Source organism: Astyanax mexicanus, chromosome 11 (assembly GCF_023375975.1).
Source record: "Astyanax mexicanus isolate ESR-SI-001 chromosome 11, AstMex3_surface, whole genome shotgun sequence".
In the NCBI taxonomy this organism is placed as follows: domain Eukaryota; kingdom Metazoa; phylum Chordata; class Actinopteri; order Characiformes; family Acestrorhamphidae; genus Astyanax; species Astyanax mexicanus.
This window is the reverse complement of record NC_064418.1, coordinates 32,821,597-32,848,169: the sequence shown is the minus strand read 5'-3', so window position 1 is coordinate 32,848,169 and position 26,573 is coordinate 32,821,597. Positions and strand designations below refer to the sequence as shown.

Genomic DNA, 26,573 nt, shown 5'->3' with positions numbered 1-26,573 from the left:
GTAATCTGATGGAGTGCTACAGACTAGTAGCTCTCCAGCCCAGAGGGTTGTTGAATCCAATTGCAGAGCAGTTGATCTCAAAGCAGGTAAACCCAAGAAAAATAAATAAGTAGATGCACCGCCCCATACGTGGGATCGAACCCATCGTCAGGGTCACGTTACAATACACTACCACTGCCCCGCCTAGTGAATTGGGACACGGCCGGGAAAAAACGGAGATAGGGAGCCCAAGAACATGCAGAAAAACGAGAACGGTCGGAAACTAAAGTCAGGGGAGGAATGTAAAGAAAAGCTTGCCAGAGAGGCATATATATATATATCGTTCCTTATAGTTCAAACAACCTCACAGATTTTTCATGCTTGTTTCATGCCTGTTGTCGACCCCTGGCATATAGAGACACATGGAATGGGTTTTCATGGCCGAGCAGCTCCATCCAAACCTTACATCAACAAATTAAACGCAGGCGAGCGGATACTTTTAGCAATGTAGTGTATATGGAACACGTTTTACAAAACCAGACTGTCTGCATTTTGCTGTTGTAGTTTGTTAGATATAATTTTGAGGTAAATTATTCCTCAGTTTTTTTTTTTCTTTGCTGCCAGGCCAACCAGTTTAAAAGGACAAAAAAAGATGAGGTTTCATATTCACCAAAACACTCCAGCCCAGACGTGCCAAAGAGCTGCCCTGTCAATTTCCCTTCTCTTTCATTACACAGATCGAATCAGGCTTCTGCTCCAGCGAGACGTGTCTTTGTTTCCAGACGTCATTCAGGAGAATGAAGAGCAGCGTAACCCCCTCCACTAAAACATTAGATTATCTGTGTATCTGCAGCGTGTGAGAGAGAGGCTTGTTGCGTTTCGGCCAAGGCCGCTTTGCTGACAGCGTATCATGCTCCTGTTGATTTGCTGCCATGCTGCCATCTCCTCAGCTATACAGCTGGACTGAGCTTTATGACCTAGAGGTCTGCAATCCCACGAGACTCTGCAGGACTCCCAGGTCCTTCCACAGTATCTTGTAGTGCTGGAATAAATTTCAGTGTCAGGCTATGGAGCGGGTGGTTAACCACCCACTGAGTGCAGGAGTGGGGTGATATTTCTACATATACATGTAGAAAAAGCTCACATATTAACAACAGTCTGTTAATTAATTACCATTTAGAGCTGGGTAATATGACCAATATTAAAATATGACTAACAATACACAGTGTTTATTTATGTACTATGCATGAAATAGTATTGGAATAGCAGAAACTGCAACTGCTAATTAATTTTGTCTGCATGACAGTTATTTCATTGACTTTTTGCAGCATAACATTCTATAACACACTCAGAATCTGTTTCAATATTAGCCATAGCTCCATAGTTTGTGCCTGCCACATTTTTATACTCATACTTTCATGTTTCATGATCATGTTTGTTATTTGATTGTACTGAGTGGGTCAACCCGAGTAGGATGGGTTCCTCTGACTGAGTCTTGGTTCCTTCCAAGGTCTCTTAAAGGGAGTTTTTCCTTGCCACTGTGTCACCATAAAAATTGGCCTCTCTGTGGAGCTGCTCAAATGCCATCTGGATTTAACTAAGTAAATGATGTGGGGTTGATGCTGCAGTTGGTCAGGTCTGGGTTCAGCAACAGTATGTGCTGAAAGAATGAGGTCAGATGGCTACCTGAATATACTGAATAAAAACCAGGTTATTCCATCAATGGATTTTTTATTTCCTGATGACACGGCCATATTCCAAGATGACGATACCAGGATTCATGGGGCTGGAATTGTAAAAAAAAAAAAAAAAAAAAAAAGAGTGCTTCAGGGAGCATGAGATCATCATTTTCACACATGGATTGAGAGTTCACCACAGAGTCCAGACCTTAACTTCATTGAGAATCTTTAAGATGTGCTGGATGGAGAAGAGAGGCTTTGTGCAGTGGTCAGACTCTACCATCATCAATGCTGCTGCAGGATCTTGGTGAAAAATGTATGCAACACTGGATTGAAATAAATCTTGTGACATTTTTGGCGGCCTGGCAGTGTATGTAGGTTTATATACATGTTTAAAATATACATTTTTCTAGACAGTTTGTTCAATATTTTATTTGTGCTTTGTGTTTATTCAAAATAAATAACCTGCTTACGAATACAATTGGAGTGTCCTGATGTCCACAGATCATATTATTTCAGAGGAAAATGATTGAAAAATGTATTGTCAGACAACCTAGTGGATCAATTATTGATTATTGACCGTTGGCAACCGGCCTTTCAACCATCATAACTATCAAGCCTTTAGCATTGTTACCAGCATCATTACCAGATCATTATTAATGTCTACATTGTGAGCCGTAACGGAACAAATGCTGACAATAATTGGATGGAGCACAGTAAAAAAATAATCCGTCCCATACAGATCTCTACTATAGCATGCAGCTGCTGGGGTCATAAAGAGAGTGAGAGAAAAATACACTGATAGAAAGAGAGCAGAAAGGCCACATTCAGATCATTTCACACGGTTTGCTCCCCATCAGAATTCCTCTGCCTCTGCCTCCGACCGCACGACCCGCCGGAATGCGATTTAAATAGCTTTATCTGCTCTAAGAGGATCATTTTGGTTTAAAATCATGCAATTATGTCGCATCCTCGTTTTTTTTTTTCTGCCGCTGCTGCCGGCATAAATCAAGTAGCATGAACTAACCAGCTGCATTCCTAAAGCTTCAGAATCCAAGATCCGCTCAGGATGATGATAGATTCCTTGCTTTCTTAGTTGCCATAGCAACTGATATTGCTAGAGAATGTGTGTGTGTGTCATCTTGTCATGAAGTCTACCATTTTTGCTACTTGTCTCAGGACCAGAATGTCAGACTCAGACTGCTCTATATTTATATATAGCTCTGAAAAAAAAAATACGAGACCACTTAAAAATGAGGAATTTCTTTGATTTTACCAAATTGAAAACCTCTGGATTATAATCAAGAGGAAGATGGATGATCACAAGCCATCAAACCAAGCTGAACTGCTTGAATTTTTTTTTTTGCATCAGGAGTGGCATAAAGTTATCCAAAAGCAGTGTGAAAGACTGGTGGAGGAGAACATGCGAAGATGCATGAATCAAATATTCCATCGAATATTGATTTCTAAACTTCTAAAACTTTATGAATATGAGCTTGTTTTCTTTGCGTTCTTTGAGATCTGAAATCTCTGCATTTCTAATTTTCTGCAAATAAATGCTCTAAATTACTAATTTTTTTAGGAATTTGGGAGAAATGTTGTCTGAAGTTTATAGAATAAAACAACAATGTTGATTTTACTCAAACATATACCTATAAATATTAACATCAGATAAACTGATTCAGAAACTGAAGTGGTCTCTTAATTTTTTCCAGAGCTGTATATATATGTGTGTGTGTGTGTGTGTGTGTGTGTTTGCGTGTGGTAGACACACCTACATTCACCACAATGCTGCAGCCGTCCGCACATTACTGACCTCAATCCTGTCCCATCAGGAAGCGCCTTGAGCTCAGCACATACAGCTGCTGTGTGTGTGAGTAAGTGAGTGAGTGTGTGTGTGCGTGTTGGGGGGCACGTGCTGTGAGGGCTGCTGGCTTTACTGTGTTGAGGGATAAGGAGTTTACTTTAATCTGTACACACTGAACTGATTGGTTCTTTTCCAGGAGATGCGTATGTGTGTCTTTACTAGAAGGGCACACTACTGACCCACTGCTGAGCTTTATTGTGATCTGTATAATAAGTGTGTGTGTGTGTGTGTCACTCTTTATTTTAAATGATTAAGTCCAGTGATAGCTCTGGGTATTATGCTAAGTCTCTTGATTAAGAGATTATATTAGGCCTCTAATGGTTTACCCTGTGCTCCCAGTACAACAGAGGATGATGAATAGCAGCAGCCTGATTCTCTTGAACACCAACAGTCAGTAGAATTTAACAATATCCCACAGTGCTGTATAAAGTGGGCCAGTTTTTAGTGTGATCATATTTGTAGAATTATTGGTGTGATTTAATTTGTGTTTATTTTACTGCAATATTCTGTCAGTTGCGCATCATTCCTAAATTTACTTTCATATTTTATTTGGTATATAAGTATAAATAATCTCATTTTGATAGGATTTTTCTCCTGACACACTTTTTGAAAGTGTGCGCCCCCTAGGTTGGAGAATTCTAGGCAAATTGGATCTGTGGTGCAGTGCCTGTGTCTGATCCTGTCTGTTGTGCTATCTGGTGTTCTGAAAATCTGTCAGATTTAATGGCATTAATTTAATACCCCAGATAAATCTGATCTGCTGGCAATATCCAATCATGTCACAGTCAACAGAATCAAATTCCCTGCCACTATAATGCAGCAAGCCAAGGACTGAGCTTCTGCTCAGGTAGAAAACTGAGCTGATCTAATTATGAAGGTTGTTAGATAATACTGATATATCAGAGTGTTGCAATATTATGGCTTGCAGTATTTTACTGATTTGTTAAACACTTAATTAATTAGTTAAACACACAATTAATATTTTTATATATATATATTTTTTTTTTTATATTTTAATATTGTCATCGGTAGTCAGTAAGTTTTAGGTAAAGTTTAACCACCAACTATTCTACTTTTCAGAAATCAATATTAGGTGGAATAACCCTGTTTTTTAATCACAGTTTTCATGCATCTTGGCATGTTCTCCTCCACCAGTCTTACACACTGCTTTTGGATAACTTTATGCCACTCCTGGTGCAAAAATTTAAGCGGTTCAGCTTGGTTTGATGGCTTGTGATTATCCATCTTCCTCTTGATTATATTCCAGAGGTTTTCAGTTTGGTAAACTGAAAGAAACTCATAATGTTTAAGGTGTCTTTTAGTTTTTCCAGAGCTGTGTTATGGGTGTATAGAGTTTGTTTCTTTAGAATAAAGTCAGAATTATCTAAAGTTTTTTTTGTGTTTGCATTATTATTAGGTTTTATACAGCATTATTTCCAAGTGTCTGTTCTCATTTCAGCAGTGTTGGGCACGTTACTTTGAAAAAGTAATTAGTTATAGTTACTCGTTACTTCTCCAAAAAAGTAACTGAGTTACTAACGGAGTTACTCCACTATAAAAGTAACTAGTTACCAGTAAAAGTAACTATCGCGCTTTTTATTATTCGCCCGTCAAAAAAAAGGAAATCAATTATGCATTTACTATTATTATTAGAAAAATAACAAATGAAAATAAACCCAAAATGGTGACAAAAATATAATCTAACGAATTTCAAAAAAATAAAACGAAATTCTCCACACAACCAAAGAAAATTACTAAAACTTGTAATACTGAAAAAAGCGGAAAAAACTGAAAAAACACGTCTGGGGATGAAATTAAACAAACCAAGCCACACTCAAAAGAAATATGTATATATAAAACAAAATAATAGACACAAACAACAATTTAATGCCCGTTAAAATGGTATTAATATAACAGCTTCACCAAAAGGGAATAGAGCTTAGATCGGGCCCAAAAAATCCAACCCGACCCAGCCGGAGCCCGTGCACGTTCTGCCCAAGCCCGACTCAACCCGAACCATAAACTGTCATTATGAGCCCGAACCGATCCGCCCCATAAACTGTCTGTTTTCGGGCTGATTGAATGAGCGAAATATAATCAGAATTATGTTAATTAACACTGTAACATAAATCATAGAACTATTATTTAATTTAAATGATTTTTAAGAACAGTCAAACGCTGGAACCCTGTGACTGCAAACAAGTGGAGGAGCTTGCATGATTATCTGTAATGTGTTTGTTACAGCATAGCTTTATTTAAAATAAAAAGGAGCATTTAAAAAAAAGTAGGCCTATTTTACAGATCATTTTCTTCAATCTTGGCACGGGTCGGGCTCTGGCAGAGAATCTAAACTCTAGAATTGAGTCAACTTTAACTGATCCTGGATCAGCGTTCTTACTTCAAGAAGTTTGTCACTGTGCCTGGCATATGCAAGCTTATGAGCGTAGTGTGTTTTAGTAAACAGTTCATTTGAAATTTATTTAAAATCCACAACTATATTATTGAGACTTTAATTTGTGTCCTGTGAAGTAGGAAGCAGAGTTTTGTATTACACACTGTCAGAAAAAAATCCTTATTGTATTTTACTTTAACTTAAGTGACTATACAAATATCGAAACATTCTGATTCGTGCGTTTTAAAGCTGTAAACCTGGGACCTCCCCCAGAATTTACTTGGTCTATATTAAGAACCTGTAGATCATCGGTCACCAGCTGTACTCGTGAGAACGGTTTTAGCTCCTACTGTAATTGACCATACCTGATCTTCAGGAGAAGATTTAGGGTCCTCTGCTGTAGCTTATAGACAGTAATGTGTTTACACTGCTAGCGATGATCAGGTGACTGCCTGAAACCAGAACTATGCTGAATGCAGGTGAAGATTCTGTCACATTAGTGTTCGTTTTTGAAGATAATGTGTCTACATTAGGTTGTTTGATTGTCAGAGATCTGTTTTAGGAATGTTTTGGATGGATTATGGCCACCTTAGACGGTTAATCGTTAAGGGTGTTGTTTTCTGTATTAATCAATGACTCAATAACTGCCAACCTGTCTGGTCTGTCTCTTGGGGTTTCCTGCTACCTGCCTCAGACATGATGCCTACCATCTATTTTGGCATCTGCTACAGTTCACACCTTCACACTATGCATTTCAGTGTCTTCCTGATACCAGCACCAGCACCTGAATGTATGATTCAGCATTGCTGTTACTATTGTAAGGATATGAATGATTATTTGGGCTGTGCATAACATATTGATAATTATTATGACTGTGTTTAAATAATCTCTTACTACCTTAATGGTTCAAAAGGACGTTTTAATATAGGTTTCTTATTTTAAGTCGTGTCTTTTTTATATTTAGCATTATCTGAGTTTTTCTTTGCTGCTGTTGTCTTTGGCTTGCTCACCAAGGGTTGAACATTGTTGGTTTTTTTTTTTGTAATCTATCTTGTTAAAACATCATGTTATATAAAGCAATATACAAATAAATTTGACTTGACTCAAATCCAGATTGTCAGTTTGAATGTACTGCTAGTGCCAAAGCAATAAGAAACATCATAAACATAATTACTAGTCCAGTCAGAATTCATTTGGCTGGATTCTGCTGTACTGGATGTCTGCTGATGAGCACTGTCCAGTTTCAGAGCGTGCTATATGTGTGTTGTATAGAGCTGATAATAGACACTCTCTCACAGAGCAGCTGTATTTTCCATGTTAGCTCACGATGGCTTGTGTAAACACGGCGAGCGCATATGGCTATCTGTTCCTCTCAGTAGAAGTGAGCGTGATAGGCGGGCAGATAGCATAGCACTGACATTAACAGTGATCACTGCCTGGTACTGTCTTGTCATTGTAATGAAAGCGTATTCAGGTCGATGGAGCTGCTGCCTGGCTGACTGTTGTTTATGTCTTCCAGTGTGAGCGCTGGACGAATGGGTCTCCGGTCTGCTGGAGACGTCGTGGATGTGCTTCATTTGATTTAACTGTGAACTACTGTCTGATGAGCTTTAACCTTAGGCCTGCTGAATCCTCTCTGAGGCTTTTAACTCATCAGATACTGAATAAGGAGTTTATTTTGTAGGGGTGTCAAGATTCTCTTAATCCTCGATTCGATTTTATTTCTCATTTAAGGGTCACGATTTGATTCGATTCTCCTTTTTTTTTTTTTTTTTACAGCAGAGAGGCCTATGCCGGTTTTAGATTAGTATATGTTCAGTCATATAGTTGGTTTGATTCATCAAATTCACAATATCTTATTTCAAAAGGTGGGTTTGATATAAGTGATGCAAAGTGATACAAGTGATCTGTAATACACCACATTAGGCACTAATGGTCAAATTTAAATAATTTAATTAAGATATATATGTAATGCCATCTAGTATGCATTCTTTTTTTGGTAGCAGCATTGTGCACTATTAAAACAGCAATGTGCAACATAACAAAATAATTAAAAAATACAGGAGCAGTCATGTACAAAATAATAAAACAATTAGAGCCTTAACAAACTGAACTCTATCCTACTATAACAGTTAAACATGAAAGAAAAGATTTTAAGACTTTTTTGGCCCCTGAGAATGACAAGTTTTTTCTTTAACAAAGATATATTATTAACTTTATCAGAGAGAAAGATGCTCCTTAAGGTACCAAAACTTTATATTTTCAAGTTTTTCCCATCCTTATCTGGTCGACACTGGACAGTAGGGGTGGGCCTAAAATAATATAACTATATTTCTTGGTATTTTCGCGATAAAGATACTCTTGGCGATATGACAAAACACTAAATTTTTTTTTTTTTTCAAAAAACACTATTGCAACAAAAAGAAAAAGAAAATAATATATGACACGCCCCCAACTGAGAAAAATACAATGATTTTATCTGTTTTGTAACAGGACTGAAGTAAAATGAATGATCAAAGGCAGATATAATCTGTCTCTAGAAGATATATAATGGAAAAATGAGGATTTGATTGGATTCAGTGTTAAAATGGGGGGATCTCAAGCATGAGTGGGTTAATTAGCTAATCTAATCTGGAGATTAGCTCATTAGGAGAGGAGAAATTGGGTAAAAAACATAAAGAATAGTCTTTCTTGTCAGATGGGTAATAAAGTCTGACGCTTCAGATGAACCAGATGAAGTAACATCAACCAGGACTATGCAAATTAAGACTTTTTTTTAATCTTTGTATTTGCATTACACATCAGTGTGTCAGTATTATGGGGAGTCATATACTGTATCTGTTACAGAGATGTGTAATACCTTTGTTTGAGAACCTAGGTAACATCATAGTACGAGTACATGGACACGCGTGCCATTGGTCTTTACAGTATTTGGATACTGGCACCTCCAAGATCATGACAGAATCCATACATCGGCTTTATCTGACTAGATACTGAATATACTCTTATAACTACTGCTCCAACACACTAATTTCTTCATAAGAATGCGGGTGCTGTATCTTTTTTACCTGCTAAAGAAAATGTACCATGCTGTGAATAAAGCCTTTTTAATAATCCGCAGTGAGAGAAGATAAAAAGAAGTGTGAAGTGTTTAATACAGTTTCTATCTTTTTTTTTTTTCTTTTTTGTTAGATGAAAGTAAGCTCTGTGCAATGACTGAGAAACAGGCTTGTGTTTGATCCAATATATTGAGTTTTGTTAAGAGTATGAACTTCATAAATTCGTGAGAGGAAGGGAATCCGAATTTAAGCTCTGTGTCAAAATATTTTTATTCAGCTTAACGCTGGGCGGTATGACCAAAAATGTATATCACAGAATTGTTTAAGAGGGGTTTCACGGTATATCAAAGTATTTTCATTTTATCTTATCTTATTTATCTATCTATGTATCTATATAATTTATATTTATTTATTTATTTTTGCATGACTGGGATTTTATATAGGTTTGTGACTTACTTTACTGTTACATGTACATATAATATAAAACACTAAGGCTTTAAATTAAGGCTTTGATTACTATTGGGTTTTCTTTGTCCCACAAAATTACACAATTTGTGAAGAAATCAGACTTTATTAGCAGCCCAGCTACTGTCGCGCGGAGCTCAGCAGGACAGTTAAAAAGCTCCGCGTGACAGTTAAAAAGCTCCGCGTGACAGTAGCTGTACCGAATTTTTAAAAAATGAGAATCGATTCTGAATCGTTCAATGTTAGAAACGCGATTCAAGCTCGAAACAACTTTTTGTCAACAAATGTCAACAAATTTAACATGACTTACCTTTTAAATAGTTCTATAAACACTGTAAATGGACCTTAAATACTCAATTTTTAAGTATCTGAAAGAGATATTTTTCAAAAGCTCTATTGCACAAGTCAGACACACATTTAATATCAATTTATAATGTTTTTCTGAAGACATTACAGGCAGTACAGTATTAAAATCAACCACAATTCTGTTCTTTCTTTATTTAACAAATACATTAAATTCAGTGTGCAATGCATTAAAATTATCCTTTAAGCTACTGTATTAATATATTTAAAATGGCTATAGTTACTTCCTTTAATCTCTTGTGTTGAATAAATAACCGTTTCTGGGCTCTTTTGGAGTACAAGAGGAACGTTTCTCTCAGAGCTGTGGATCGACTGCCTAAATCACAGTCTGTATTCATGTCTATGCTGCCATTAACTGCAGTGTGTTAGCTTGATATGCTAACTGGCTAGCATTATCTAGTGAGCTTTGTGCTTCTTTGGTGGCGCTGATTTACACCGTGTGCTTCTGCTTAGCGCTCCACAGCGCCTCTAGTGGTATGGCGGTATGGGAAAAATGCATACAGGTTCAAAAATCTCAAGTATACCTACTATAGCTTTTTTTTTTTTTTTACATTGTACTCATTTTAGATACAGATAGAACTGCACTACTATGCAAGTATAGACCAAAAAAAATCTATATCTGATCTAATAGCAAAAGTTCTGTTTTTTTTTTTTGGTTTTTTTTTGGTTTTGTTTTGTTTGTTTTTCAGTAAAAAAAAAAACTATGAATAAGAAGGTGTCCTAATACAGTTTTCCATCTAATGAATTTCTTGTGTAATGCTCTTAAGGGATTTGAAATATTCAGCACTGTGTTGCTCTTGCTCTGCACAGTGGAGCAGCAGCAGCAGTGTTGAAATAAAAAATAAAGAAGAGGAGAAGAGGGAAGAAAAGGAAAAGGACAGAGTGAATAAGTGAGTGAGTGCAGAGCTAGGCGTTTGGCTTGGACAGTGCTGCTCTGTGGCAGGAAAATCAGAGCTTGCAGATTCTTTCTCAGATCTGCTCTGTGGATCTCTTTAACTTCAAGTAAAAATTGAAAGCAGAGCTTCCTTTTTTTCTTCTTTTTATTTGTTTTTCTCTCTCTTTCTTCCTTTCTTTCTGTCTTTTATTGTCCTGCTCTTGCCTTGTAGGTGAGGTTGCTGTGATTGACATAATGACTCTGTCAGTTATGGTGACCAGCCTTCACATCTGCACTGCCATTTTTCAATTTGTCGCTGCCAGTGACAGTGAAGTGTGTGTGTGTGTGTGTGTGTGTGTGTGTGGTGGGTTTGGTTGGGTGAATGTGGGGGTTGGGTCATCTCATATTGGATTTTCTGCTACAGAGCTATTTCATTTAGTTTACCTACTGAGAGTTACTGAGTCTCAATGGAAATAAAGACTTAACTGAGTTACTCTCAGGACTGACAGTATTACCATCCAGATCTTCTCCTAGTTTCTACTTTCATTCTCACATTTACACACACACACACACACACACACACACACACACACACACACACACACACACACACACACACACACACACACACACACACAGTCTTTCCTGAGTTGAATCTGAATGAAGTTTTATGTGCGACTCTTTGTGAGCCGCAATGACTGATCTAGTTTTATAGGTCGTATGGGGATAAGGCAGACGTTATTGCCTGGGTATTTTGCGCATTTACAGTCACTTTAGGGTTGAACTGCAAACATTCTCAGCATGTGTCGGCATGGTGACAGTTGCCTTTTTTACAAATGTAAAAAATATATATATTAAGTAAAATGTTGGTGATGTAATTATACACATTTTCTATTTAATGTGATTGATTATTCATTTTTAAGATTTCAATAGACATGATCAGCTGCCACAGGAGTGCTTACAGTTTTGTTGCGATTTTACATCTTTACATACAGACATTTAATCTTTTAAATCTAAAATATCTGAAAACATTTCTCATTTCTGAAGTGTTTATACGTCTTACCTTGGTTACTGGCTAACCTGCGCATATTTTCTAAACATTCCGCCAAGGACTGAGCATCATTCGCGACACAAAGCATTTATTTATCTAGAAATATATCTTACTGCTTCTAAAAACTGAAACGTCATCACCCTCTGGTGAGGATCTGTGATTAATTGAGGAAAACAATAATAATCTCTCCATCAAAGTTTTTTTCTGTGACTCGTTTAGTGCGCTTATTTCTCAATTCTCAGTCACAAACCCGCATTCTGAAGTAAAATCCAGTCTCAGTCAGTGTGTAAGTAACTCTGTGGCTGTGTAGACGTGAGGTCTGCCCGTGATATGAACTCATGGGCTTGTAAACAATGTTTTGAATCATTAATTTACTAAAAAAGTTGACTTAACCCAAAGGAATCTGAACACCAAACAAATCACATGATTATTTCACGAAATATTAGAGTTTACGTGTCCTAGCTTTTAAATGCCTTAGTTTCTGGCTTATATATGTAAAAGTGTGAAACAGTGAGGAACTCAGAAGATAAAAAAACAGTTTAGAGTCTTTACAGTGGAGCAACAAAAGCTGTGTATTAAAGTTGTATAAACTGTAGAATTGGATGTCATGCACCCAGACTTCTGTTTGTGAGTACTGACACACAATATGGTATGTTTTCAGTACAGTTGTACAATTTGCTAAAGTTTTTTCAGGTTTTTTTTTTTTTTTTGCACTGTATGTGAATTGGAGCAGTGTTGCTTTCTATAATCCCTTTATGTCATGCATGACTAACTTCTTTGCCACCCTTCCCTGTTATAATTTTACTAGTGAACCAGTAGAGTCCAGCATGTCCTCACAGCTGTGAAACACATGCAGTGATATCCAGCCAGCCACCAACATCTGCTGTACAGTGTGTCCACACGTAAGCTAGGATTCTGTGGTGTTGGTTTTGCCAATGCTCCATACTTTCCTTCCCTAGAGGTGTAAATGTATGACCTCACTTTGATTTGATTTAGCTATGGTTCTTCAGCAGCCAGTAGAACATTGTGTTGTGTCCCGAAAAGGTTTCATTTATTTATTGAACTGAATCTACTATATTGTACATAGGGCTGCACAATGTGCGCAATACATCTCAGGACATGTCATGTTGCAATGTTTTGATTCTCGACACAAAAAGTAGATACACAGCTCTGTCTCTGTGTCTGTGTAAGTGACAGGCTGCTGCTGCCTGAGCAGGAGTAAACATGAGGTAACCGCATGGCCTTTATTCACATGGTTGGGCACGTACTTGTAAGCGCACGTGTTGAAAGCTGTGTACCTCAGTCCAGCACAGTTTTGCACAGATATTTCCAGTTACAGTTGAATTCACGCTTTTAATCCCAGAAAAATGCTCCTATTTATCTTTCAAAAAAGCCATTAAAATGCCTGATTAAAGGGCTGATTACTGTTGTTTTGCTCTTTTTCTCTGGTTTGAGTTCTCAGCGCTGACTCGGCTCCTGATCGGTCCAGACGCAAGACAGCGCGCGGGTGGGGGCGGGGCTGGTGATGTCATAGGCCCTGCATTGTTTAATATTGCGATATGTATCGGCGAAAAAAAAAATAACATTTGCAATGTAATTTTTTTCCCCCAATATCGTGCAGCCCTAGTTGTAACCCATTTTGAAATTTACCAAATGCCTCCAAAATCTGAAAAAAAAACAGACAATGCTACATTTTGTTGTTCTGCAATATATATTGCAATATAACACATACATTTTCACCAAATTTCTCCAGAAGTCAGTGATCCAAAATGTTATGATATTAACAATGCACTCAGTGAGAACAGTGAGATTTTTTTTCTTTTTTTAAAAAAACAAGCTGCAAAAAACGTGAACCTAGGTTTAATTTGCCTTGCTTGACATTGTAAACCCTGTGATGTGGCTATTGCATGTGTGCACACACTAATGCCAATGCTGAAACAAGACTTACTAGACTTACTCTGTATTATTTTAATGCCCTAAAGGCAAAGGGAAGCAGGAATAAAAATGCCTGAATCGCGATGAATCGATCGCACACCAGCAGGAGGGCTTTAAAAGTCTCTTAAAATTGAATTAGTGTTCAGGTTGGCTTAGACTTGGCACATCAGAATGATTGTTGGCCCATCCATATTAAAATTATACACTTACACTTCTGTAGCTCATAGATAAAGAGAACTTTTACAGAGTTGTCAGACCTTATTTAGGGCTTGTTAGGGCTATTGCTTGTACACAGACAATGTTAGAAAAGGAAATGCAAAATTCTAAGTTTTATAAATACTCTGTTTCCTCAGGCTTTGTCCCAACACTCATTGGGTTGCCATTGGGCTTCTCTAAGCAGCTGCCACACAATAAAACTAACACAATAATACATATACAGCTCTGAAAAAAATTAAGAGACCACTTCAGTTTCTAAATCAGTTTCTCTGATTTAACTGTTTGTAGGTATATCTTTGAACATTCATTCAATTAAACATTGTTGTTTCATTCTATAAACTAAATACAACATTTCTTCCAAATTCCATGAATAAAAATATTGTCATTTACAGCATTTATTTGCAGAAAATTAGATATACAAAACGAAATACAACAAATATGCAGAACTATTTGGTGGAATAACACCAAATAGTTTTTTTTTTTATCATAGTTTTCATGCATCTTGGCATGTTCTCCTCCACCAGTCTTACACACTGCTTTTGGATAACATTATGGCACTCCTGGTGCAAAAATCCAAGCGGTTCAGCTTGGTTTAATGGCTTGTGATCATCCATCTTCCTTTTAATTATATTCCAGAGGTTTACAATTTGGTAAAATGAAAGAAATATATGACCTTTAAAGTATTCTCTGTAATTCTGTATACAGAGCAAGCTATGAAAAGCGTAAAAAAACACTTTTACAAAGATTGGGCTTATTTCTTGAGTAGTGATGCACTGTTAATATTTATTCTTCACATTTTTGACACAAGTTCAATCTGTCAGCTTTCTTTTATATCGTCAAATTTATGAATGAATGGACCAACAAAAATGGTCCAAAATAACGTTGAATAGTCCAGCATGCCATGGTGATTTGTTAAAACCCCAGTGACTGTGTGTCAGGAGGGTTTATTTGTATGTACAGTGGAGTGTGTGTGTGTGTGTGTGTGTGTCTTTGTAGATATGTGTGAGTACTGTAAGCACAGTCTGCCCTCCTGACACACAGTAACGTTGACAGACTGACCTGCTCAGATTGTGCCCAGCTGCCCTGCACCCTTCACATCCCCTGCAGTCCAGAATGCCCTGACCGCACCCCCCTGTCTGCCCATTTCTCTCTGCGGTTCCAGTGTCTCCTCTGCCTGGGGCTCTCTCTCGTCTGATTCAGTCCTACACTGATTCTCTGCAGGCCTGAGGCTCTGTCTGCACTGTCTAGCAGATTTTATACATCCCATATTATTACATACATTTACAATCACCGTTCATTTCACTATTTCAGACAGACTTCACATGAAGGAGGAATCCCATCCTACAGCCTCTCAGCTTGATGAGCTGTGTGATGAGGAAAGACTTAGAAAGCTGGTAGAAAAGAACATGATTAAAGATGGGGACGAACCCCACCTCACCAAAAAATGTCTAATTCACTGTGTGAAATGAATCACTGATGCGTCTTCAGAATTTCAGGCCTGAACTGATTTACCACAGCACAGCATTGGTGGCGTAAACAACGCCCATAACAAACACCCTGAACCCTGAAAACTTATTTTAAGCTTTAATTAAAGACACATTATTCAGTAACTTCTATATATAAATGATTCATTAACTGCTTTTCATTAAATGCTTCAGTATACACTCTAAATGATAATTTATGTGCTATAAATGATTCAGTATTTACTAAAAATGAATCAGTAACATCAATCAATTATTCAGTATTTACTCTTAATAAATTAGATTCTGGTATAAATGATTCAGTATTTATTCCTAAAAATATAGTTTCTGCTATAAATGATTCAGTATTTATTCTTAATAATATAGTTTCTGCTATAAATGATTTAGTATTTGCTTTCAATAGTTCAGATTTTGGTATACGTGGTTCAGTATTTACTATAGTTTATGCTTTAAATTATTCAGTATTTACTCTTAGTAATATAGTTTCTGCTATAAATGATTCAGTATTTACTCTTAAAAATATAGTTTCTGATATACATGATTCAGTATTTACTCTTAATATTTTAGAATTTGGTATAAATGGTTTAGTATTTACTCTTAAAAATATAGTTTCTGCTATAAATGATTCAGTATTTACTCTTAAAAATATAGTTTCTGCTATAAATGATTCAGTATTTACTCTTAAAAATATAGTTTCTGATATAAATGGTTCAGTATTTACTCTTAATAATAAAGTTTTGGCTATAACTGATTCAGTATTTACTCTTAATAATTGAGATTCTGCTATAACTGATTCAGTATTTACTCTTAATAATTGAGATTCTGCTATAACTGATTCAGTATTTACTCTTAATAATTAAGATTCTGCTATAACTGATTCAGTATTTACTCTTAATAATTGAGATTCTGCTATAACTGATTCAGTATTTACTCTTAATAATTGAGATTCTGCTATAACTGATTCAGTATTTACTCTTAATAATTGAGATTCTGCTATAACTGGTTCAGTATTTACTCTTAATAATATAGTTTCTGCTATGCATGATTCAGTATTTACTGTAAATGATTCTGTGTTTGCTATAAATGATTCAGAAACTGCAGTAAATGTTTCAGTATCTACTATAAATTATTTAATAATTGCTATAAAAGTTACTATTTACTCTAAATGATTTGGTATTTACTTACTAACTATATTTCAACTTCTGTTGGAAGTGATTCAGTATTTACTGTAAATGATTCTGTTTTTGCTATAAATTATTTATTTTCTATTATGAATATACTGAATGATTTCAGTAGTAGCTATAAATGGTTCAGTATTTACTGTATATGTTTTAGGTTCTGTTAGAAGTTATTCAGTATATGCCAAAATGATTCATTAGCTGCTATTAAAGATTTAATGAAATTTGATTTCACAGTTGTTTTCACTACAATACCATTTGGCAATTAAATTGCATTAGACATATCGGGTCAATTTCTTAATGAGATTAAGTACAATTGAACATGCCTTTAATTGGCACTATTACGTATGAGTGCACACGCATGTTGACTTGTTTTGTGCGTGCGTGCGTGCGTGCGTGCGTGCGCGCGTGTGTGTGTGTCTCTAAGCATGTGAATGGCATTTTCTTTTGGCTCGTGACCTTTAGGTAATTGAGTGGGCTGCATGTTAGCTGGGAATCATGTGTCAATGCCTTGTGATTGAAGAGAGGAGAGGAGAAGAGAAGAGGAGGGAGGGAAGCACAGGGTGAAAGAGGGGGGAAAAGGAGAGGAAAAGGCAGAAAGAAAGAGGGAGATTGAGAGGCAGTGAGAGGAGAGGAAGGGCTCCGTGCTGCTTTAGTTCTGTTTTTGGCCGAAAGGCCGGCTGGTGGTTTTGGCAGTAGGCCACTGGCTGTCTATTCTTTCGGGCTTTCCCCTCTTCAGCAGTGGCTATATGTGAACAGCTGTATGGAACACAAGTGTGTGTGTATGTGTGTTTGTGTGTGTGTGATTCTGTAATGAAGTCATTCTTGTGCTCCCAGTTCACATCCCGGTTCATGCTTCAGGCAGTGTGAACTGTCTGTTTGTGTGTGTGTGTGTGTGTGTGTGTGTGTGTTTGTGTGTGTGTGTGTGTGTGTGTGTTGTGTGTGTGTGTGTGTGTGTGTTGTGTGTGTGTGTGTGTGTGTGTGTGTGTGTGTGTGTGTGTGTGTGTGTGTGTGTGTGTGTGTGTGTGCGTGCACACATGCGGGTTTGTGCATGTTTTGACTGAATGTCTGCTAGACAGAGATAGTCAGACTGTGAGGTGTCTCCCACTTCAAACGCTGTCTCATTCACAGCGTCTCTCATCAGCAAACACTGTTCTGTCAGTCTGGATGTGTATGTGTGTAGAATTTATTCATCATTAAAGAAGACACTGTAATGTTTTTTTTTTTTTTTTCATTGTTCATGTTAATATCTAAAATACACATACACTACAAGTTTTTAACCATAAAGCATTAAAATAAGTTGTTTTATTTATTGTCTTTCATAGGATGAACATTTAAAAAGGGGCTATCCTGCTGTTTCAGACTTAGGTTTGTTGCAAGAATACATTCTTTCCAATCCAGCATTTTCTTTTCTTTTTATGACGTCAGCCTGATACTGATACCCATCAGTATGCTGGTACCCCATCTCTGTGAAGTTGCCATGTGGCCTTGAATACAGGAACCTCAAACATGTGAATCCTAAAAAAAAAAAAAAAAAAAAACAACAACAATATATCAAGTGAAAAAAGAACTATCATAATGTTACCATGTGTTTCACATAAGCATTTCTGAGGTGGTAATGCGTTTATGTGGTGATAAAGAGTTAATATGATTCAGCAAATTCCGTCATTCTGTATTACTATAATAATCCCTTAAACTCTGTAGATTTTTTATTCAGTTTTTTTTTCTAAATGCATAAACTGTTGTAAATTATTTAGTATCTGAATTGTTTAAAATTCTCTCTGGCATCCCACAGTGTTCTATTTAATAGCCTATAAAATGAATGTTAAACATTAGTGAAGAACTAAAAAAGAGTTAATAAATTAAAACTGATACCAATGTTTTAATTGTAGTGTAATTAATATATGCGGTTAGAGTGCAATTAGAGTTTTATTGATCACATGATTCTGGGTTCAAGACCCAAACTTTCACTTAAGCATGACACCTAGCTCATTTAGCTCTCTGACTCCAGATTTCAGATTTCTAAATTGGGATATGCAAAAATAATCTTTTTACTTTTTACTAAACGTCATCTTCACCAACAGCAAAAAAACCCCTCATATTTAGGAGATGACTCGTAGCTTTATAAAGGTGAAATAGATGCGTTAGCAGCTCATATTTGGAGCATATTTTGCTCGAGTGGAGAAACAGCAAACCGCTGGTCTGAAGTTCATGCTCAGGTCGAGGGGGTGATAAAAAAAAAAGGCCAGGTGGTTTGCTTTTGCTGTTTTTTTTTTTTTTGCAACTATAGCTGCACAGCTGCACCAAGTGATGTGTGGATACAAGAGAGATGCATGTAGCACATGCATAAAAGCAGAAAAAATAGCAAAAAAAACACATGAATTTTGATTTGACTGTTTACGTTCATGTCACATGTCCCTGGATTGGGTACGAATTTGATTTAGGAAAAAAAAAAAAATGGATTTGGCATGTTCACATAGCCATGAAAAAATCAGATATGAGCCACGTTGAGCAAAAAAATCAGATTTGAGTCACTTCAGCCTGGTAATGTGAACGTAGCCTAATTTGATGTTGTTTTATATTGTTATTAATTTAGCATTTAACGTTTTTTTGAGTTATTCTCATCACTGTATTGGATGTGTGGAAACACACAGCTTTTCTAGTCCTTGTAAAATATACTATACCAATACTTTTGCTTATGTATAGTGTGTATCTCATTAAGAGTGTGTATTGCATTTTTATCATGTATAGAAGTAGCATTTTGTCTCTCTGTGCATGAGTGTGAGTGACACAGCCCAGTAGGCCAGAACAGTCTGTAGTCCCTCTGTGTGTAGGTGGGAGTGTGTGTGTGTGTGTGTGTGTGTGTGTGTGTGTGTGTGTGAGAGGGAAAGAAGGTCCAGGAGGCTTAATCAGCCTGCAGTCTCTGACTGTTTGTGTGTAAGTGTGTGTATATATGAATATGTGAGAGACGCCCCCCCCCTCCCCTCCAGTAAGCTCATTCAGCCTCTCCAAAGCAGGAAGAGCATGCGGGCTGCGTGGAGCTGGAGCCACACAGGGAACCATGGAATCCTCCATGGAGCTAAATGGAATGTTCCGAACCATTCAAGTGCACCCAGGCTCTGGCTGGAGCTCCCTGGCTGCTTTAAATATTTCTAATCGTCTCTTTCTTCAGCTGGAATCTTCTGGACTGGCTGCTCAGCAGGGGCTGGATGTGGGCTGGTTTAGGTTGTGTGTTGGGTTGCGTTTGACTATCGCAGTCAGCTGGCAGCGTATAAAGCAGCTAAAGTCTCGATAATGAAAACCTTTCAGGTTGTGTATGTGTGTGTTATAAGTCAGGCATCAGATGCCACAGAGTCTTTCATAAAGCAGTTTTTATTGCAGCAGCTGGGCCTGGCATGCATTTGTTGATTACCCCCCTTCTGAACTGTGTATGTAATAGGGCTGCGAGATATTGGGAAAAAATTACATTGCAAATGTTCCTTTTTCAACAATATATATCAAGAGCTGAGTCAGCACTGAGATCTTAAAAACCCAGGAAAACCTCAAAACAACAGTAATCGGCCCTTTAATCAGGCATTTTATGGAATTAAAATTGTAAATTCAGCTGTAAATGGAAATATCTGCGCAAAACTGTGCTGGACTGAGGTGCACAGCTTTCGAAATGTGCGTTTACAAGCACGTGCCTCGTGTTTACTCCTGCTCCCCTCTCACGATCCCCTTCCTCCTCGTGCTTCTCAGGCAGCAGCAGCCTGTCACTCACACAGACACAGAGACAGCGCTGTGTATCTACTACTTGTGTCAAGAATCTAAACATTTATGTCTTAAGTCCTTAAGTGACATTGCACATCCTGCGATGTGACCATTGCGCATGCACACATCGCAATGACGATGCTTAAACGATATATTGTGCAGCCCTAGTGTGTACATGTGTGTTCCGCTGTTTGTGATGGTTTTCAGCTCATCCCCAGTGTTCTACTAGAGTATAAGGTTCCTCTCCTCTTCTCCTTCTATTCTCTCTGCAGCAACGAGCATCAGGCAAGGTTTTGTTTGACCTGGTCTGCGCTCATCTCAACCTGATTGAAGGAGACTACTTTGGCTTGGAGTACCAGGACCAGCGCAAGATGACGGTGAGGATCATCTCAGTCATTGCATGATGCAGCCCTACATGCTGTTTCCTTGAATATGAGGCAGTGCAAATGAAATCAGATTATTAGTTTGTAGTGTCTGCACTTGATATATTTGATAAAAATATAGTAGTACAGTTGGATATGTCCAACTGTTGGATATATCAATCTTTGTATGTTACCTGAAATGTAAAGTTTTTTTTTTTTTTTTTTTTTGAGATAATGTATAAAAAAAAAAAAAAAAATTTAAACCATGAACCCCCCCCCCAAAAATAATAATTCAACGCAACTGTCCTCCTACCTTTTCAATGAATAAAACACAAAAAAAAAAAACAATTATTTTAATATCTAAATAATTGTACAAGTGTCATGTATGACATTAAATAATATTCCGTCACATTTTTTATGGTAATAATATTCAAGACACTTTCAGTCGCAATTTTCCCCAATCCTCAGTCATTCCATACAATGTTAATAAAAAAAAAACCTTATTTTAAAAAGAGATCAAATTACTGCAGTCATGTGACCAATTGTAACAACAAAGGAAGACCTCTGAAGTCAGCACACACAAGTTTAGTGTATTTCAGCATTATTTGAGGCGCACCGGATTATAAGGTGTACTGACTATTTTTATGAAAATTAAAGAATTTTAAGTGCACCTTATCATTTGTAAAAAACAGTAGGTTATTAACATTTAAATAATGTAATAATTTAATGATGATCTTTTTTTAATGTTGTCTTTTCATGTCACCACTTTTTTTTTTTTCCTCGGGTCTCCACCCCACTATACTATTACTATAATATTACAGATGAGAAGAAAAAAAAGATATGTAACAGAAGCATACATGAACACTGCAGACATTCACAAACAGATACAGGTTCAGATATGAATTTAATCAGTTTAATCAGTATACGGCAGTTTAAAAATATGGGTCCTTACATTCACAATTCTCTAACATATATTTACCTCCATCATTTCATGGGACTAAAAATAGTTCTTTAATGGCATTACTCAACAAACCATTTGAAGCCAGTCACTTTATTTGTCCATAACTCTGAAAAAAAAAATGTAAGAACGTTGTTTTTTTTTGTCTGTAACACACAGAAAAGAAGACTCTAATATTATACTATAAAATCTGTATAGCAAATGGATCCATATATATGTTTTTTTTGTTTGTTTTTTCGCATTGGAGGCCTGTGTGTAATACTTTAGATTTAGTATTGCACTTTTTATTATACATAAACCACCCCTAAACAGTAAAGAATATACATGATTAAAAAGAGTTCTGAATCACATAAAATTAGCTATTACTCTCCCTCAATGGCTCTAGTACTGTTATTGTCTTTCCAGTGGTTTTGCAGTGGTTTAGCTTGCAGCCAAGCTAACTACATTTCATTGGTTTATAAACTTGTTCATTGGCTGCTGGTTCATGGTCTACTCTGATAGACAACAGCTCTCAAATGGTGTTAAAAAAAAAATAATAATACTTGTTGTTTCTATACGTGGCAGGTTTGGCTTGATCTACTGAAGCCCATCATGAAGCAGCTCAGACGTAAGTTCAGCTTTTGCATCTCCGGTTGTTTTTAATGTTAATTTCTGGGTGTAGTGTATATGTGTTAACTTGTTTTCTATTCAGTGATTCTCTTTTATTTAAACAAGCTAAAACTAATAGTTGTAAATATATATATTTTTGTATATTTCTGTCTTTAGGGCCCAAGCACACAGTCCTGCGGTTTGTAGTGAAGTTCTTTCCTCCTGATCACGCCCAGCTGATGGAGGAGCTGACCAGGTGACACTTGATTTCATCATCTCTCCACTGCTTTGCGTCATTAGGAGAAGAGTGCTGGATTAGTAATGGTCTAATGAACACAGTACAGTACTTGCTGTATTGATTTGTGTGTTTGTGTTTGTTCTCAGGTACCTGTTTGCTCTCCAGATCAGGCAGGATCTGGCCACCGGTCGACTTACCTGCACTGACAGCAGCGCTGCCCTGCTTGTCTCACACATTATTCAGTGTAAGTGCATGCGTTAGTGTGATTAGCTGTGGAGAATTTTGAATACAATATTATTCGCTCTATAAAGACAATCTTTTAATTTCCCCAAAAATCGTCAGTGCACCTTTTAACCCGGTGCCCCTTAATTATGAATTTTACTAGTAAGGTTGTAAGGAGTAGTAAAGCCACTCCGCTGCGTTATAGTTTAGTTCTATAGTTTAGTTCTCCAGCACCAAGACTCGAGACAGGATCACTGCTGGAGCAGCATTAGCATTACCTGCTAACTGAGCTAAGCTCTAGTTAGCACTTTCGCCGTTTAGAGGTGAGTATATCGGACTATAGCCTGCTGCTAGCCCTGGCTAGCACTGCTGGAGCAGCATTGGCATTACCCCTTAACCAAGCTAAGCACTAGTTAACTCTTTTGCCTTTTAGAGGTGAGTATATCGGACTGCAGTATACGCGTTTACTGTGTTAAAACAAGCTACAAACCGCAAGGTACAAACAAGGTACAAACTGCTAGCGAATATCGCCATGGGCACTGTCTGGCTAGCCTTAGAGGAAATCTGGAAATTTAAGCTTACTGTAGATAAACGAAAGCGCTTTACTCACACAAAAAAAACAGTTTTCTGTAGAGAAATCTGTGTAGATAAACATCCAGCACTCAATTCACTTTAAAAATGGATATCTGTCAAATATTACACTTCTACTGCATCTCTAAAACAATCTGAATTACAGACTGCCTCAAATGCACTGTAGAGGAGGATCGCAGCTGGAGAATATATTTTGTTGTCATGGATACCTTTTGAGCACTCAGAGCTTATGGGGGGGGGGGAAGCCGAGCTGTCATTTACACTGAGAAGCAGAGACAGGCTCTTAAAATCCAACTTGAATCCATTCGCTATTCTCAGCTAATAGCTTAAAGCATGCAGGGGGTGGATGTGGAACAGTATTATATGTTTTTTTTTTTTTTTATACTGTAATGATAACACAGAAATATACAATAATAGAACAGTACAAGAATAGTTGCTGCTTGTTTGAGCAGAGGCGGCAGCCGTATTAACGCTAATGAAAAACACCCACATGTGCTGTGTGAACTTTTATGTGCATGAGCGTGTTTATTTGGCTAGCGCTGCAACAAAGCCGTGTTTAGAGCTCCATAAAAGCATTATACCTTTCATCTCTCAAGCTGCTTCTTTAACAGTGTGTTTCTCCCCCATCCCTCTTCCTTTCTCATGCTGTGTCTGTCTGTCTGTCTCTTCCCCTGTCTGTGTGTGTCTCCCCCTGTCTCCTTCCCCTTTCTCTGCTGTCTGTCTGTCTGTCTTCCTGTTTGTCTGTGCTTCCTCTTCTAGCTGAGATTGGAGATTATGAAGAGGCTCAGTGCAGGCAGCACCTCCTCAATAACAATTACATTCCTGACCAGATGGCTCTTATGGACAAGATCATGGAGTTTCATCAGAAGCATGTGTAAGTGTATTAGATGGTGAAAAAAACACAAGATTTTGACTTTTAATTCAAGAAATGAAGACAACGGTGGCATTAGAGCCAATTTATACTTCTGTGTTGAGTCAATGTGCATTACTGCTCCATGTAGTTACATGTCTGGACAGGTGCACCTCTGTCTACAGCAGAGACTCAACGCAGACTCAACACCGCAGTACAACAGATTCACACTTCCATTGATCCCCTTTTGTAATGTTAAAGTGTTACACTGACCCATTTCAAAGTTTATAAACACAGGACAAATATTTTTGATCTCATTTTTGGTTTTAAAACCCCTTTTTATGCTGGGCTAAGTTACTGTAATAAATATGTAAGTAGTAATGACCAATAATATTATGTGTAGGTTGGTTTGTTCTGGTCAGTTTGGCCTAATAGTAAAAAATATCAAATTTAGACTAAAACATACATTATAAGTGAACCATTTATACTAAATATTGATTTAATATTTTATTAAATCAAGCTAAATGTAATGTTTGTGGTGATGAATGTACTTTTTTGTTTTATCTATTTTTGGATTGTGTACAATGGTTGAGTTAAACCTGGGACTGTTACTCCTTTTCCTTACAGTGGAATACAACATAATTAACTAATTTGTGGCAGTGATCACACATCTACACACACACACACACACACACACACACACACAAACACACTAGTGTACTAGGGAAGAGTAAGAGCACACTCCCAGATCAGCAGGAAGTCACCTCACCACAGAAGGAGCAATTGGAGGTTAGGTGCCTTGAGGGCTATGTTCCATCACCTTTCCCCCCTCCCTTCCTGCTGGACCAGGGGATTGAACTGGTGACCTTCCGGTTCCAAGCATGACTGCTCCCATCAGTGTGTTTGTTTGAGTGCAATACAGAAGACATACCCTCTGCCAAAAAACAAGTTACTTACACAATCCTGTCAACTTTACAGCACAATCATAAACTCTGACAAGAGTTAGTTGGATGTTGTTGAATTCAGTTAGTATCTGATAGGCTGTTGAGTTAGACTTTTACTTAAAAAAAAAGATAATGGTAAACACTTACCAAGGAATTTACATTCAAGACACACAATCTCACACAAACATTTGAGACTCGATAGTTATCCGCCTAAGACATACAGTTAGTGTGTGTAACACATGGCATTCCTTGAATTTTTGTGTTAGTCATGCCTCGTATTTTTTTTCATCAGTAGTGACTTTCTAAAAACATATGACCACTGCTAGATACGGTCGGTTGCTGAACTCTTGATTCTTAACCCCAGCATATAACAAAGACGTGTGTGTGTGTGTATGTAAGCCCCTGCAACAATGCTGTTCCTCAAATACCCATAACACTTGCAAATCCAAAAACATATTGGATTTATTGCTGAAGGAGGGTTTCATTCATTTTGACACTTTTTTTGGAAAACAAAGACTGTAATACACTATAGTTTTTATTGTTTTTGCTGATTTACCCTCTTTAGTAATTTAGGAGAATAGTTTCTGCATATGGCCATTACTGGGTCATTAAAATGATTAGACACAACTGACATCGTTGCTGCTTCCACAAAGAGTGTCTCACTTCACACTAGAGCTTACAGTAGATTGGGCCCAAAAAATATAGCCAAACATGTAGGGGTGTGCCATATCGTATTGTACGCAATAATATTGCTAAAATGTTTGAATATTGTGAACAATATTATAACCTGAAATATCGTGCCATATCACCCACCCCTAATGATCACATCAGGGTAGTACTTTTTTGCTGTTTTGAGCAAAAGAAAAATTCACACTGTTCTCATTTCCCATTATATATCTACTAGAAACAGATTATATCTGTCCAGTATCATTTATTTTACTTTAATCCTGGATATATGGAGATATTTGGAGTGCATTATTAGTATCATGGCATTCTGGATCATTTACATCTGTTACAATCTGATAAAATTCTTGTATTGTTTAATATCTCAGTTAGGGGTGTGCCATATCATATTGAATGCAAAAATCCATTTTTTGCATTCCAATTTTTGTTGCAGTAGTGTATTCTTAAAATACATATTTCATTTTAATTTCAGTATTTTTTTATATTGCCAAGTGTATTCTTATCGCGGAAATGTACTGCGGTCCTGTACTTCCTAATGTTTCTATTGTATTTCCTGGGCTCATACTCGGGCAAAGCATCTAAACACTACTTCACACAGTTTGAGTTGATCACATTATAAAAAACGTCATTGATCGGTATACTTTGTCCTTTTTTTTTCTTTTTATTTCTTTAAACACTGAGTTTAGCCATTTTTTTGGAAAATGAATTACTGTTATCAAATAGTCAACAATAATATACTCAGTGGCCCCTTTCTGTTGGATGTTGGATGGCTGACAGAATGCTTCGAAAAAGATGCATTCAGTGTAATTATACACCAACAAATAATCTAATCTAATTGATGCACTAG

General features: G+C 37.1%; 1 protein-coding gene across 2 annotated transcripts in view; it reads left to right on the top strand.

Annotated features, from left to right (window-relative positions):
- Positions 1–26,573, top strand: part of LOC103041913 (FERM, ARHGEF and pleckstrin domain-containing protein 1) — a 92,396-nt gene that overhangs the window by 31,485 nt on the left and 34,338 nt on the right. For both annotated transcript variants that reach the window (XM_022680298.2, XM_022680297.2), the window contains exons 3-7: positions 20,562–20,666; positions 22,174–22,216; positions 22,375–22,453; positions 22,582–22,679; positions 24,008–24,122. In XM_022680298.2, the coding sequence (XP_022536019.1) occupies positions 20,562–20,666; positions 22,174–22,216; positions 22,375–22,453; positions 22,582–22,679; positions 24,008–24,122 (440 nt within the window). The remainder of the gene's footprint in view (positions 1–20,561; positions 20,667–22,173; positions 22,217–22,374; positions 22,454–22,581; positions 22,680–24,007; positions 24,123–26,573) is intronic.